At 35.4% G+C, this 16,983-nt stretch overlaps 1 protein-coding gene across 2 annotated transcripts; it reads left to right on the forward strand.

Moving 5' to 3' along the window:
• The first annotated feature begins 293 nt into the window (after window positions 1-293).
• LOC114315261 (oxysterol-binding protein-related protein 1C) lies at window positions 294-15,831 on the forward strand. 2 transcript variants are annotated; one of them, XM_028261849.2, is made up of 10 exons: window positions 294-1,192; window positions 1,530-1,886; window positions 7,486-7,585; window positions 9,761-10,200; window positions 11,179-11,334; window positions 12,447-12,614; window positions 12,717-12,857; window positions 13,792-14,019; window positions 14,342-14,455; window positions 15,493-15,831. In XM_028261849.2, the coding sequence occupies exons 1-10, from the start codon at window positions 689-691 to the stop codon at window positions 15,658-15,660; spliced, it is 2,376 nt and encodes a 791-aa protein (XP_028117650.2). In that variant the 5' UTR covers window positions 294-688; the 3' UTR covers window positions 15,661-15,831. The 2 variants fall into 2 exon arrangements, with proteins under 2 accessions (XP_028117650.2, XP_028117659.2); XM_028261858.2 differs by having other exon boundaries at window positions 9,764-10,200.
• The last annotated feature ends 1,152 nt before the right edge of the window (window positions 15,832-16,983 follow it).

A 16,983-nucleotide genomic window follows, 5' to 3' on the forward strand; every position in this document is an offset into this window, starting at 1 on the left:
ATATAAGTTACAAATATTTAAAATTATATAAATAATACTACATTATCTATTAATATATTAATATATATATTAATTGATACATATAACATTATTTAATTATTAAATATTTTTACAAATATTATATCTGTACTCCCTAATTAATTATTATTTAATATAACTTTTTATATTTTCTAATTACTTAACATAATTTTTTTACTTATTTATATCTTTTATCAATCATTATATTATAAATTAAAATTACTCAATCATAATATTATAAACTATCACGTACCTATATTACCCAATAAGTACTTGTATTTGGAACAAGCAAACGCAACCGCCTCATATTTAAACCCTTCACACCACACCAAACCAAAAGCTCCCCAATGAATCATCACTACGTCGTTGCGTATTGACCACCACTGCCACCTCACCTCCCACCGCCCTAGCTCCGCCTCTCTCCTCCGCCGGAATTCCTTTCCTCTCCGGCTGCGCCACCATTTCCTTGTTCCATATAACTTCTCTCTCTCTCTCTCTCTCTCTCTCCTCCCACCCCCCCTCTCTCTCTATATCTATCTGCTATATCTATAATCATGACTCCAAAATCAATACATACACGCTAGCTAACCTCGCCGCCTCGATTTCCATAGACACGAAGGAATGAAAAATCTTCGATCGGATCCGAACCACGTCGTTGTGGTTTGAAATTATGCATCCTTTTTGCTGCGTATCAACCGTTCAAGACCGGAGCTCCGGGAATCCGCCGGAGCCCCTACCTATGTCCTCGGAGATCTCGTCCGGATCCAGTGCCAGATCCGACACGGTTAAACACACACACAACAATAACAACAACAACAACAACCACAACCACCATGTCAGCCAGAGGATGGTGGCGCCGTCGTCTACGGCGGCGGAGCACAGCGATCAGATGGAGGTGAAGATCAATGATATAGTGGGGAATGGAATCTCTGGAATTCTGTATAAGTGGGTGAACTACGGGAAAGGTTGGAGACCTAGGTGGTTCGTGTTGCAAGATGGTGTTCTTTCGTATTATAAAATTCACGGACCTGACAAGATTGTGGTCAGTCAAGAGACTGAGAAGGGATCTAGAGTCATCGGAGAAGATTCGCTCCGCCGAATTTCTCGTCACAGGAATGCTGACGTTGGTGGCTCTCTTCTCCGCCGGAAACCTTTTGGTGAAGTTCATCTCAAGGTCTAAAATCTCTCTAATTTCTATTTGCATTTATTTACAGATTAAAGTTTGATTCTTTTAATCCTCTTTTGTCTATCTGATCAACCCTTATTGATATTGTTTTTATAATTATTCAAGGTCTATGTCCCCATCCAAAACCAATTTTGTCTCCTTGTTTTAATGGGTTTTTGTTTTGGGGGTCCCGATTCTGATGCAATTCAGTCTGTCTTTGATTGTTTCTTAATGCCAATAAATGAAGAAAAAGCTCCCCTTTTCAATATTTCATTTTGTTTTTTTTTCTTTTGATTAATCACTAGACTTGTCTATGTTGAATTCATTTTTATTGGTGTATTCACAGGTTTCATCGATACGGGAGAGCAGGTCAGATGACAAGAGGTTTTCTATTTTTACGGGTACTAAGAGGCTGCACTTGAGGGCTGAGACTCGAGAGGATCGAGTGGCGTGGACGGAAGCATTGCAAGCGGTGAAGGACATGTTTCCCAGGATGTCCAACAGTGAACTAATGGCTCCTGTGGATAATGTTGTTGTGTCAACAGAAAAGTTGAGGCTGCGATTACTGGAAGAACATGTGAGGGAAGAAGCGATCCAGGACAGTGAGCAGATTATGAGAAACGAGTTCGCAGCTCTGCAGAATCAGCTTATGGTGCTTAAACAGAAGTACCGGCTCCTCCTCGACACGCTGCGGCAGTTAGAGGTAAATGTAATGATTAGTAGAAAAAAACCACGCTAATCGTATTCAGAATTCTCTACAATCCTAGTGCTTCTGAAATTTCCCAAATTAATTGCTCTGCAGCTGAAGAATTGTGCCTGCTTTGTTGTTTTTGATTGTAGAGTTGTAGCTTCGGTTCTTCTGAGTTGTTTTGTATAGATTGTTAGTTGGGGAGTAGGGTGCTGAATTTGTGTATTTTTTAACAAAATTATTTGAAGGAATTCATTGAAGACAAATGAGTGTTCGTTGATGCTGTTTATGTTGGGTTTTGAAACTGATGCTTGGGTTGGTTGCTCTGTTTTTAATGGAATGGCAATTAACTTTTATGCTCTGTTTTGATTGTGGAGTCTAGAAAAGTGGCATACTTTGTTTTTTAACTTTTTGGAAATTGATATTGATTACAGTCCTGTTTATGTTATCAGTTGCTTTAGTGATGACTTGTTGGGAATGTTTCATGCTAACCTCTGCGGTTCCGAAGGACACATGCAATATTGAATCACGAATTTGGGTCTTAGAAGTCCTTGCGGATTACTCTTAAAACATAACATAGTATTTCTTACATGCTTACTTGTGGCTGCTGCTAACCAAAATCTAGAAATAGGGCTTTTTTTTTTTTTTTTTTTTTTTTTTTTTTTTTTTTTGTGGATAATTTACAACTGATCAACAAGTATGATGTTGCTGCAAATTTAGAACATCTTGCAAAATTAGGTGGAGCGCTTGACTAAAACTAGAAATAGGTTCTTTTTTCTTGTTCACTTATTTGCATACTTAGGTGCTTCGATATGGTTCATGAATGAAGTTTCTACAATTTTTGTTTCGTTAGAATTACAGACATTCATAGGTCAATAAAATCAAGAGTTCTCCTAAACTACTTTATGAATTATTTTATCAGTGTTGACAAAAATATTGAGTTGTAAAAGTCAGAACTTATTATTTTGCTTTGGTGTACCTTAGTTTTATGAGTGACATGACTGGCGGAAAGTAAGAAATGCATAGTAAACTTAGAAGCTATATAGGCAAAATATTAAACCCAGTGTTTTAAAAAGCGCGCTTAGGCGCGCGTCTAAGCTCAAGGCGAGGCAAGGGGCAGCTTTGCGCCTTAGTCATGGTGAGGCGAGGCGACACAGGTGAAGCGCTGCCTAGGCAATGAGGCGAGCGCCTTATTACGAAGCGCAAGGCGAGCGCCTTGTGTGCCTCGGCTTTCTTCCACTCCCAGGTTCTACTCTCTTCTCCTCTTCTTCTCTTCTCTTCTCTTCTTTGCTTCTTCTCCTCTGTTTCGTTTCTGCTTCGTCTTCTCTTCCCTTCTTTCTGTCTTCTTCTTGCTCCTGCTTCACGATCGCTCTCTCTCTCTCCTGCTTCGTTTCTATTTCACGATTGCGAGCTCTCTCTCTCGCCTTCTCTCTCGCGATCGCGATCGCAATCTCTCTCTTCTGCTTCCTTTCTCGTTCATGATCACTCTCTCTCTCTCTCTCTCGCGATCTATCTCTCCGTTTATCTTCTGGATTCATATATATATATATATAAAATATTATATAATACCGATTATATAATATATAATATACAATATACTTATAATATATAAAATATAATTGATTTATATATATAATATTATACCATACCTATTATATAATATATAATATACTTATAGATAATATGTAAAATAATAATTAAATAAATTAATTATATATATATATATATTAAAAATTAATATTTTGCTTAATAGATAATAATAGATAATAAATAAATAATACATAATAATATACATATAATAGATAATAATATACATATTAATAGATAATAAATAAATTAAATAATATATATATATTAAAAAATTAATTATTATTTTTTTCTTATTAAAAAAATTAATAATATACATATTAAATATTTGTTTATATTGGAAATTGTGCTTTATTAATATTTTGCTTAACTTCTATAACTTGCGCCTCGCTTTGGTGAGGCGCGCGCCTCGCCTCGCGCCTCGGGGCTTAGGCTCCAGGTGACCTTGGCGCCTCAATGCGCGTAGGGTTTTTTAAAACACTAATTAAACCCGTGAATTGAAAGAAACAAAAAAGTGGTTGGCAGCAGTATTGAATTTGGGGATTGTTTACCAGTGTATTGCAATTCTGTAGTAGGAGGCTGAAGAGTTTTTTGATGGAAGGTAGTTATTGTCTCATTAAATATCAAACACTTCAAGTTATGATTTATAACTGCTTGCTTTGTTTTTGTTACATGTTGATTTTAATAAATATATTCTAACTGAACTTCAGATGCTATATGGGTGCTATTGTTGATAATTGGCCCTTTGGGTTTTTTTTTTTTTTTAAATTTTATTTTGGTGAAGTGAACCCTTTCATTAATAATTAGAATAACCTATTATTGGGTTTCCTTTTCTATTAATGAAAGACGGTCCTATAATCAAGCTACATGATGTTTACATACGTGTGTATGTATAGATTTCTATTTTCATAACTGTCAATTTCAATTTATAATTTTTCTGATAAGTGCTATCAAAGAATTAATAATCAATAGAGTTAGCTCCTGTCACCTATGTTACATGGACTGTTCAACATATATCAAATATCTATGTCGGACACCCGACACTTGGACAAGGGTATGTGATTTGTGCCTGATACTTCCTATCAGACACTTCTTATATATTTATATTTAATATTATCATCATATGTATATATTGTTGTATAATTGTTATAAATTATCTTTTTGATATTGTTGCATATAACATCAATTTATCTAACATAATAGATTAAAATTATAGAAATATAATAATTTTTTGGGGAGTCCGTGTATCCTTAAATATGAGGTTTAATGGATCTAACATCTAGATACACACCCACAAATAAATAAAGAAAAGATAAAAGATAAAAGAAAAGATAAATGAAATAAAGAAAACAAGAAACAAAGAAACGAAAACAGAAGTAATAGGGGTTGTCACATTACAAATGTGTTGGGTTAGAAATGGTGAGATGTATGTTGACTGTGTAACTTGTACTATTATTCAACCATTGCCAGTAGCCTTAGGATGTTTAGAAGATTTTGCTAACAAGAATTATGAATCTCAAATGACATTCTTGATGTGTGAAATGCCTCTGTACTTATCAATGTCTGTCACCCACGAACAGCATGCACAGTGAGAAAGAGGAAAATTATCCTTTTATTTCATGCAACTCTGGAGAAAAGTAAATTTTGGTGTGTCATTGTTCTGGTTTCTAAATTAGGCATCGCGTGTTGTTTGTAGCAAACTACTTGTTTTGTTTTTGTTTTTTATGACATCTTAAAATGGACTTTAATAATATTAATGGTGGAATGATTAAACCTACTATGTAATGGAATGGAAGTAGCCTTTTGTGCTCTATGTGCATAACTTGTTCTGTAAGTGGTTCAACATACAGTCTTGTTAAAGTGGTGCTTGGAAATGTGCAAGTAGGCAATGAAATCAGTGAGGAAGCTAGATGGGTTGCAATTTAGTTGAGTGACATTTATAATTCGTGATCGCGGGGGTGGTGCAATGCATCGAGGGTCCATGCATTGGTTATAATGATGATTTGGTAGCAGCAATTGTAACGGGCACCAGTAGTAGTTTCAGCGGAAGGGGGTGGATGGGGTAGTGCTGGAGTCTCTGGCAAAATCAGTGATAATTGCATTGCCTGTTTTAATGGCAACAGTTGGTGCACCAACAATTGTTTTATGCTTTATGATATATCAAAAATGAAATTGCTTTCATGTTTAGCGAGTCATGCGTGGTAGTGGGGACAACAGTGACAGCAGATAGTAATGTAGATGGTGGCTTTGGTGATGGTGGCATGGAAGTGGTGGAAACAAGGGTGGTAATTGTGGCAAGGTGGCTTTACTAAGATTCAAGCATTTGACCTAAGTGAGTTTTTATTTTATTTTATTTTCTTCTTTCTTTTTTGTTTTTTTTGGGGTTTTCTTTTTCTTTCATATGTGAAGAATGATTAAAAAGTCAGTTTTAAAAATATATGGTTGAACCCTATGTACATTTATCTATATCTATGTAAAACTTGATTTTCTATTGATAATGTATTTTCTGCCAAAGAGCTGAAGAATCTTAACCAAGAAAGTAAATTGGATTTGTGTCCTGCAGGAACATATGGTTGTCAATTTCTAGAATAGCTATATTAGTTTATTATCCTTTCAATGAGATGAAGGAAAACGCTGATTTGGAATTATGCTTTTGTGGCAATTAGCATCACGAGATTGTTTAATTTTCATTATGGGATCTTTCATTGGAGTGTGGTTAGCTTGTGTGAACTGCAATATTGTTAAATTATATTAATATAACTAAACCTTGACATTTAATGTTGTAGGCTTTCTCTTGTTTACGTTTTCAGTGGTGTGAATTACTTTTGTTCAACATGTAAATGCCTATATGATTGATTCTGTCATGCTTTTTCCCCCAAAATTTCTTGAGGAAATTGTCTTAGTTGAAAGCTGAACTGCCAAACCAAGAATTTCATTTAGTATGCAGTGCATCCTGAATCATTGCTATTTTACTGATTCCTACCCTGCCGCTATTAAACTTTACATGTCAGTCTTTTTCTTCCCTTTGTTAAGTATGAACAGGTCATATTCATCCTGCAGTGCAATGCTTTTGCAATCTTGTTCCTTTAAATATTACTAGCAAAAACAAAGAGAGTGAATGACTGACCTACTAATGATGTATGAAATGACCCATGGGGATTTGAAATATTATCTTTCAATTTTTATTTTTCAGTCACAAATTTGAAGATGTGGTGGATCTGGCTCAGTTTAAGCTTATTGCATAAGAAAATAAAAGAAAATGAGCTATACCACTCTGAATAAAGTTAATGTGCAGTTATGGGAAATTTTAAATCACTGGGACATTGTTTTCTTAATTTCATGAGGGTTTAATCCTAGGTACGAACTATATTTTCGGCAACCTATTCTAAACTACAATTCACGGTTTAGTAACTTTGTCATCTTAGAAATTGCCTATTTTCTAGGGTTTGTAGTTTGCTTTTGCATCTTGAAGTTAGTTTGAGGTCTGATCCGGCTTGAGCCATTGGGATTTACCCCATATGTCAATTTGTATTTGTTTTTTGTTTCCTAAATAAGTAATGCAGTTCTATTTTCAGTCTGTTCAATTAATACTTTTTTACTCCTTTTATCATTTATGATTTCTTTCAGACAGTTCTAATCCTTATACACCACCAATAGTGCTTGAAGTTCTGGATATGCTTTCTTCCTCTTCCAAATTATTTTGTGTTTTGCCATTGTAAATGGCATATGTGCTAATTACTTTGCAATTAATGACTGATCTATAAAGCAGTTCAAACAGATCCATGGGTACATTTTGAATACTGCCAAAACTGCATGTAAAATTCTGATAATTATCCATACATTTTACTTTTCCCCAAGTATAGCTGTTTCCTTGAGTTCATGATATTATACCACCATGTGTACATTTCTATTGATAATCTACATATCTATGTGTATGATTGTGAGTTTGAATTTCTACACAATGTTCAAATTTCCTCTATTTTTAATGCTCTGCTGAGAAACTACTAAGCAAAGCTGTTTTTTGTAGACAGAAAAAGTTGATCTGGAGAATACAGTAGTTGATGAGAGCCAACGACAATTGATGGAGCAGGGCCCTTCGTCTAGGTTAAGGCAGGACAAATCCAGTGGTATAATTTACAAAATATTCTTCCCTATTTTTTTAATGGTCAAGTGATGGCTGTATTGGCTTTTATCTGATCTGGTCACTGTACAACTCCACCAAGATGCTTGAATATATTTAATGTGGCCCAGTGTCACCTGAAAATGCTACCCCCTTAGTGATTTATGCTTTGGAACGTACGTTACGAAATGTGGTACACTTTTGTTACAAAACGGTGAATCTAACAATCCAAAATGATCCCATATTATTTTTAAGGTTTTCATCATAGGTTCTCTTTAATAGAGAAAATATCAAATATAATAAACTAAAATCTAATAGAGTGGAGTTTTGGATTGAAAAAATGTAAAACAATAGATCATAATGCTTATAGAATTGTGTTGTTAGACAGTTAATTTAAAGGAAAATGCACTATAATATATTGGATGTCAAATTAAGAAGTCTACCCCTATCGTACTATATTTTAGAGCATGTGGTGTACTACATTCCTGCTCCTGTGCTTCGTACCGAAATGATCCACGTTCCGTGTTGGCATATTTTCTGTGCATTGACAAAAATGCCTCCCATGATATAGCAGAAAATGTTAATTTGGGTCAATTTTGTCAATTCACGTGACAATTGCTCTGGCAATACGGCCACCCTTTTAATTATGAGGGCTGCTGCTATATATCACCAGTTTTTGTCACCGTTTTGTATCACTGGGTACATGGCAAGATATTACTTGCTAACTGCTCAATAATTATCTTCAAGTAAGGAAACCAATATTAAGCATCCATGTAGTTAAGTGATACAAAATGGTGACAAAAAACCTTTGACATTTAGCATTTCTTTAATTATTGCTAGTTTGCCCTTGCAGTAGGTCACCCCTTTAATTATTGCGACTTTTCCTGTTGGTTAAACTAGTGTATTAGCTTATTTATGAGACCCCTTTAATTATTGCGACTTTTCCTGTTGGTTAAACTAATGTATTTGCTTATTTATGAGCTAATGTGTTTTTTAGTTATAGGAAAAAATGAAAGAAATGAAAGGAAAATTTTGAAAAAAGAAAGCAATTCTTGGCTGCTGAGGATATAATTTTGTTCCCTTTGTATCTTAATGGTTGCGTTAACCACTAGAACCATTACATATGGTTGTGACTAATTTTTAAAACCTATGTTAATAATTGATGCCATTAAAGCTATCATATGCCTTGCATGTGACAACTTGAGCATTTAGGAAGTTGATAACTCAAGTGCCTCCTCTATGAGGATATACATACGACATGTGCACGTGCACCAAAATTAAGTTATGCAAATAATGATAAAGATGGAACTATAGTTACTATTTATCATCTCCATAAATGGAACTGTAGTTCTTGTCCAAAAGAACTGCCAAGAATTTTATGGTGATCTGAGCTACAGTTGTGGGACTTGGTAGCTATTAACTATTATTAAGGATAAAGATGACAATTGATATGTGGAAGACAGAGTAGATGATATGTGGAAGACATAGAGGCTATCAAGTATACACAATGTGCTTGTTAACCTAGGGTACAAATGATGGATGACAGAGATATCACTAGGTTTGTGAAGTGTTGTTCACATAAAAAATCAAGCTTTAACTATCTTTCTTTCCTATGTCCGCAACAACAAATAAAATAATACTTTATGTGTAGGTTTTGTTTATGTTGCCCAAGCTTGTGCATCATGGGGTTGTATCTGTGATGGAGTGTAATGGGCTAATGAACTTTTCAATATAATAAGCAAATGATTAATAAGCAAATGTTGCTGAATAAAGATTTTTTTCTAAGAGATTGTGTCTGAGTCGTCTATAGTTTTAGTTTTCTGGGTGTCAGTAACATGTGCCAAATAACCCTAGCAACCCTTTCTAAGTAGCTTTTTTGCCTCCATTGCTGATATAAAACATTTAGGAGTCACACTTGTATCTCCATAAAATTTGAACTCAGGTTCGTTAGTATCTGAAATACTACTCTTTTTTTGAAACAATCTATACAAGCATGATATGACACCAGCCATTGTGTTTCCCATTTTATGTTAAAGCAAAAGGCACAAGGTTGTAGTACTACTACTACCGCTGCTGCTACCACTTTTACTGCTGTTACTAGTACTTATTTTTGCTGGTTGCCATCTGGAGATTTTCTTTTGTGATTTCTTATTTTCTTATTGAAGTTCTGTTCTTCTGCCAGAAGGAAGTCCAAGTGAGTCTGAAGATGACAACGAGAGGGTTGCAGAGGAAGAAACAGATGATGATGACAATGCATTTTTTGATACTCGTGATGTTCTCTCATCAAGTTCTTTTAAAAGCAGTGGGTCTGATTTGCGAACATCGTCTTTCTCTTCTGATGAAGAGCTTAATGCTTTTGAATCTGAAGATGATGTTGACCCTTCCATTAAATCTGTTGGAAAGAATTTTCCTCATATTAAACGTCGTAAGAGATTGCCTGAGCCTGTTGAGAAAGAGAAGGGAGTAAGTCTCTGGTCAATGATTAAAGATAATATCGGGAAGGACCTGACAAAAGTTTGTCTCCCTGTCTACTTTAATGAACCACTCTCTTCACTGCAAAAATGTTTTGAAGATTTGGAATATTCATATCTCATTGACCGGGCATATGAATGGGGAAAAAGGGTAAGTTTGTGGTGAGAACATAAAAATAATTATAACAGTTTTTTTCATATTTGAAAATAGTTGTATTTTGTTTTCATAATCTCTGTCATTTCACTATCTCCGTAGCTTGATTAATTTCTATCCAATTTGCTACAAGTTCTAGAATGGTAAAGGAGGAGAGAATCGGAAGGTAGCAGATGGAGTTGAAGATTCAGAGGGGCAATTGAGCAAAGGGAGTGGTGGATTTGTAGAGGTATCTCTTAGTCATTGTGTTGTGGTTAGAGTTGGAGAAGAAGGGGGATAGGGAAGGGAGCATGTGATGCACGTGTGGTGGCAAGTAGGGATGGAGCATGTCGGGAGAAAGGAGGGAGGGTATCGGGGATTTTTTTTCTAGAAGGGGATTTTTGAATTTTAAAAACGAAATTGATGTTGTGAGCTGTTGTAGTAGTGGGCTGGCCCATAGGGTATGGCCATAGTTTAGGAGAGGTAATGGTAGATGGGTTGACTTGATGGTTTGTCGTACACCTTCGCCTGGAAGGTGGGAGAGGGCCTCACCAAAGACTATGATTAGTTTTAGAGCTAAACGAAACAACACACCAAATTAAAATTTTGTATCTTTGCTCCATTATATCCTTGGTTACATGATCATATATATATTTGCCACTTCTGTTCCTTTTTATTTTACTATCAGCATCTTATACATCACTTTTTGGGTTCCATACATAAAATGTTGACTAGGTTTTTTTTTTTTTTTTAAGTGATATTTATAAAATAAAGTCAATGCCAGTACAAATCACTCATTTAGACAGTTGAGAAATTTGCATACATGGTTCTACATTTTGTTGGCTGCCTGTACATAATTGATAATATTTGGACCATATAGCCTTGAAAATTCAATTGCTGTTAAATGAAATCACCCCCATCGTGAGCTTCCTCTGATGAGTGAAATCATTTCAGTTTCTGTTTGTTAGTTCCTAATCCCCTTGATTGAATTTTTAGGGTAACAGCCTTATGAGGATTTTAAATGTTGCGGCATTTGCTGTATCTGGATATTCTTCTACTGAAGGAAGACATTGCAAGCCATTTAATCCATTACTTGGGGAGACGTATGAGGCAGACTATCCAGACAAAGGCCTTCGATTTTTCTCAGAAAAGGTTTCACTTTTATACCTGAAGTTAATATGGATTTTTATGATAAGTAAATTTAAGTTAATATGGACTTTTTCTTGTCTATTTTGTATTTTCCTACCATTGCATTTTTTGTTTTTGAAGAGAGTACAATATCATGTTAGATTTCAATTTGTCCACTGTTTATCAACCTGGATCATGACCTTGAAATATATATTATATCTAAAACCTGCATAGTGCAGAGACACTCTTTCTAATAAAGTTAGTCCTCTACGCTAAACGTTCATATATTCACAGTACCGTATTACTGAAGTTCCAAATTATATACATGAAATGTGTAATTTTGCTTTGCAAGTTCTAAAATTTATTCCACAACTGTCATCAAGTGCATGCTGTGTGGGAAAAGGGGAGGCGGCTCTATACATGTCATTTTGACATCTTGACGAATTGGGAAAATCTACATTCCAAACTCTTATATTTTTTGTCAAGGTACATTTTTTGAAAGAAAAAACTACATTGATGTGCTTTTAAAAATTGAGTCCTATATTTAAGAGGGGAACAAATAAAGACAAGGAAATGTCAAGATAGTTGAAAGAAATTAAATTTATCTAATTTTGCACGTCGAATTTCCAAACTCTTTTTTCTTTCCTGGAGGTATCTAAAATCTGATTTTGCCAAGGCACTGATATGATGTCGTTCATATTTACCACAGGGATGGGGGTGTCTGTTTTGAGTTTATACTACTTTTGCCCAGGACTATAAGGATGATCAAAGAATACAGGACAGTGGAGGATTAGGTCATTGGTGCCATGAAAGTGGCAAAATCAGTGTAGTAAATGTGATCCTGAACCATTGTGGCTGTAATTAAGGGAAAAAATAGTAAGAAGAGCAGAAGAAAATTAAAGGGTAGCGTGTTCTGGCTATCAGAAAAGACTCCTCAGGGTCCCAAGATTGTTCTTATGGTTTTTTTTTTTTTTTTTTAAATTTTTTTTATGCCCTGCAGTTATATTCTTTGTTTTTTTTGTTAGCAATAAATGTCCTGCAAACTGAGATGTTGTGTGTGTTTTTAGCTTTGGCATTGTATCAAAACTTCTTGCTGCTAAGAGTTAAGTAGCTAATGGTGATTTTATTTGCGCCAGGTCAGTCATCACCCAATGACTGTAGCATGCCATTGTGAAGGTACTGGATGGAAATTTTGGGGTGATAGCAATCTCAAAAGCAAATTTTGGGGTCGCTCAATTCAGCTTGATCCTGTTGGTGTTTTGACCTTGGAATTTGATGATGGAGAAGTTTTTCAATGGAGTAAGGTATGACCCCCAAAGCATACAACTATGGGGCCAAGTTATTGTGCTTTCATTTTATTTTTATTTTTATGTAGTTTCATTGTAAAATCAAATTTCTTCTGTCAGGTAACAACATCCATATACAATCTTATATTGGGAAAGCTATACTGTGATCACTACGGGACAATGCGTATACAGGGGAACCGCAACTATTCATGTAAGCTCAAATTCAAGGAACAGTCTATCATAGACCGTAATCCTCACCAGGTGCTCTCTCCCTCTCTCTCTCTCTCTCTCTCTCTCTCAAACACGGACACACACACACTCTTTCATGTACTGTTCGGAAAGTAATAATCTTCATTCTTGTTTCTATTAAAATGACTTGCTTTGAATGGCTTTTGAATGGTAAATGTCTCTGTATACTGACATTGTCTTTCTATATGAAATGAAGGGTTAACATTATAGGATAAAACAAACTTGAATAGAATGGTATGTGATAATGAGGCAATTATCAAGAGGAGGAGAATGAGGAATGAATAAAGAGTGATAAACAACTGATGCACTGTCACCTTATTGGGGATTGATCTAAAAAAATTTTCCCTTGATTTCTATAGATGTCTTGTTAAATGTAATCTACAAGGGGCATTTTCCTAGTTGTGGCAAGCTCAAAGTCCTTAAATCCCAATAAATACTGTGTCTGTGCTTCTTATGTTCCTTTCCTTTGTGAGAGCTTGGAAAGAATTTGTCATTTTTTTTATTTATAAATATCTCCGTTTATGCTGTTTTTAGGTGGACTAGAGTCCCCCATCCGCATTCCAGTCCTCCTTTTCTTTTCACAATTGAATATCTATGGTGAAGTTTAAGATTTCTCCTTGGGATATTGTTTGTGGGGATCTATCTGTACATTGCTTTGAGATAGCAGAGAAATTTTACCTGGATTGGAAAAAAGAGATGTGAAATATGTTGTGTAACTATGTGTGCATAAGATCCAGAAAGACATTTGCCCACAAATAAACTAGGTTATTGTGTCTGTTGCCTTCTTTCCAAATTAATCATGATGTTTTATGATTTAAATGAATTTGATTTGGGGGCTGAAAAGTTGACAAATAGTAGAAATCTGCTTGGTAAATATGATACCTATAAAGACCATTATTCAAATATGATTCACTTAAACGTATGGTATTCTGAATTTGTTTTGCAGGTACAGGGAATAGTTCAGGATAAGAATGGGAAAACCATAGCAACACTAATTGGGAAATGGGATGAGGGCATGCATTACATGAATGGAGACTGCTCTGGAAAGGGAAAAGGACACGACTTGTCAGAAGCCCATTTGCTTTGGAAGCGGAGCAGACCTCCTAAGTTTCCCACTAGATATAATCTGACACGCTTTGCCATCACCTTAAATGAGCTCACTCCTCGATTGAAGGTGACTGTAATGACGAGTTTGCTGCTATTTTTCAGTGAGATGATCTTTTTCTTGTGCTACCTTGTGGAATAGTTACTGGAACTAATGTGAAATTAGTCATTTAGTCCCCATTGCATGTTGGTGCACAAATTCTTCCTTAAAGTGCTTACACACGTGTGTAGCCACCAAAATGATTTTTGGTGATTTGAGATTCTATAAATGTTCATGCAAATGAAACAAGTTTGGAATCATTTGAAGCATTATACGTGAGAATAGTGATTGTTTTCAGTTGGTCATTACAAGTCCCAGTCTCTGTTACATACTAAACTTAATTTTTATGCAGGAGAAGTTGCCACCAACAGATTCAAGGCTGAGACCTGATCAGAGGTGCTTGGAAAATGGGGAGTATGACATGGCAAATTCGGAGAAGTTGCGGCTGGAGCAGCGGCAGCGGCAGGTAAACTTTGTTTTTTTTTTTTTTGAATTCTTGAACTAATGCTTTGGTTTGCTTCTTAATGCATAGCCAAATTTGCAAGGTAGATAATGTGGTGTCTTGTGATTAAACTGGATTTTTTTGATGTTTGAGGCATATAAATAGGTTCTATGTCCTCTCAAGTAGTAGCTTGGAATTTGTTGGCTACGTAGAACAAATAGTTTAGACATTAACTATGATTGATAAGAGTTAATTATGAGTAAATTGTGAAGCCAAATTACATGATTGTACATATGTACGTTGGGGTTGGTAGCTTTATTGGAGAGTCATATTGAGAAATGCTTTTAGCCTTATCAAAGATTTGGGACAAATTCAAACGGTGGAACATTGTAGCGAGTTGTGTAATTTGAACTTGTTCTCATTCAAACAAAATATCCTTGTGCTCGAACATGCAAGGCTCTATTCTGATGTGCACAGAATGTAACTAACCAAAATCAAAGGCCCAAAAACCAAAGGGTTTTTTTAGTCAAGCCTAATAGTTAAGCTATCCTATACACCAAAACTAAGTTATGGTCAAGATTTCAATAAAACTAGTCCCAAAAGACTAAACAAAGATAAAACCCTTTATATGATGCTAACGCAAATGCATGAGTTTTATATGATGCTAATGCAAATGCATGAGTTTTATATGATGCTAATGCAAATGCATGAGTTTTATATGATGCTAATGCAAATGCATGAGTTTTACTCTGAAGCTCATCTGTTTACCAGAATAAAGCTTAAAGTCGAAGTTGTCCACAATGATTATTCAATAAGCTAAAAATAAAAATTATGGTCTCAATCTTTGAAACAAAATTATCAAAAAACAAAATAAATAATAATGATATAACTGGACAGTTTTCTTCACCTTATATTTTAATGAAGTAATTTGAAATTTGCATGCATTCATGCTTGATTTCTTTTTTCCTCGTGTAGCTTATTGAGGGGTGTATTTTCTTCAACAAATTATAAATTTACAACAGTTGCTGTGAATGATGGAAATTTGTTTGAATGCAATCCAGGCTCATAAGATGCAAGAGAGTGGTTGGAAGCCTAGGTGGTTTGCGAAGGAGAAAGGAAGTGATACGTACCGCTACATTGGTGGTTATTGGGATGCTAGAGAGAAGCGAAACTGGGAATCTTGTCCTGATATCTTTGGTCATTTCCTGTCTGATCAGACATCGGATTGATTGTTGTCTGTATATCATTTTCTTTGTATTTCTCCTCTTTTCTTTCTTTGACAGATTAGATAGGCGGCGAATGATTGCCTGCTGATATGAGGAACTTAGGTTGATGTAAACATGCGTGTAAGTAAAACTAGAGACAGAGGTATGACAGGTAATAAAGGATCGATTTCCCAATTTCATGACTTGCATTTGAACCTTTATGTTATTGAACTGCCTTTGGTAGTTATTAACTGAAACTACAGACTCAGAAGAACGTGTGTTGGGTAGTTATTAACTGAAACTACAAACTCAAAAGAACGCGTGTGTGAGAGACAGAGGGAGAGAGAGAGCACTTGATCTTATTGTTTTGGGCGAATTACATTAACCGTCCCTATAGTTTGAAACTCGTGTCACTTTTAAGGGTAAAGTTGTCAATTTGATAAAATATAAATTAATTTGACAAAAATAAATGTTAAAAAAATATTTTTGAATTTTTAAAAATAATTTCTACACCCCAAAGATAAAATTTTGTAAAACTGATTAATCTTTTAGACATTTTTTAAATTTTTTTTTTTTTACCGAATTGATTTTTATTATGTATTTAGATGATGATCATGTAATAAGTGGTTGTTAAGTTTTTAATTATGTAAAATTAAGTTTTTTTTTTTTTTTTTTTTGGGAGTTCACAGAAAGCTCTAAATCTCTCTCTCTAGAATATGTCCGTTGAAGGAGAAATTGGATCCCATGGGAGATCGGTTGAAGAAACCGATCATCTTAACCGCAGCACGAAGAAACCCAAGGGTTTGGAGGAGATAGACGGTGACAATATGGGGGAAAACACTGTAGATCATGAAGCAATTAACATAGATTGTGCGAAGGGTAGTAATACCGCGGATGATGCCATGGTGGATACCCCTGATGAGAGCAACGCCACCATCACAGAGGCCAACTGTGTAACGGGACTAAGTCTGCCGCAACAAGGTGGCGCATTGAAGGTCAATGCTGTTGACTCCAACTCTCGATCCTTTAAGCAAGCTCTCCTCCGATCTCGATTTATCGAAAACCCAAATGAAAAGAATTTCGAAATTCTTAAGAAGGATTCGGCTAATTTCCCTTCGGATGAGGAAGATAGAAGCGAGGAGGAAGCTGAAGAGGAGATCATGGAAGAATCTGAGGACTTACAATGCCAAATCCCTAGAATCTGGGTGCCTGTTAGACTACTGAAGAAAGCTCGAAAACCTTGGGGCAAATGCCTCATTGTAAGACTGCTAGGTAAGACAATTGGTTATACCCTGTTTGTAAACAAGATCAAAAAGGTTTGGGGACTGCAAGCTGATTTTGAAGCAT

This window comes from Camellia sinensis, chromosome 6 (assembly GCF_055761805.1).
Source record: "Camellia sinensis isolate YWXY chromosome 6, ASM5576180v1, whole genome shotgun sequence".
Taxonomy (NCBI): Eukaryota; Viridiplantae; Streptophyta; class Magnoliopsida; order Ericales; family Theaceae; genus Camellia; species Camellia sinensis.

Bases quoted from the DNA above. Each gene is read 5' to 3' on its own strand.
- LOC114315261 (XM_028261849.2), top strand. From the start codon at position 689: ATGCATCCTTTTTGCTGCGTATCAACCGTTCAAGACCGGAGCTCCGGG. The intron at 7,586-9,760 runs GTATAATTTACA...TTCTTCTGCCAG, and splicing joins AAGGCAGGACAAATCCAGTG to AAGGAAGTCCAAGTGAGTCT. The intron at 14,456-15,492 runs GTAAACTTTGTT...AATGCAATCCAG, and splicing joins TGGAGCAGCGGCAGCGGCAG to GCTCATAAGATGCAAGAGAG.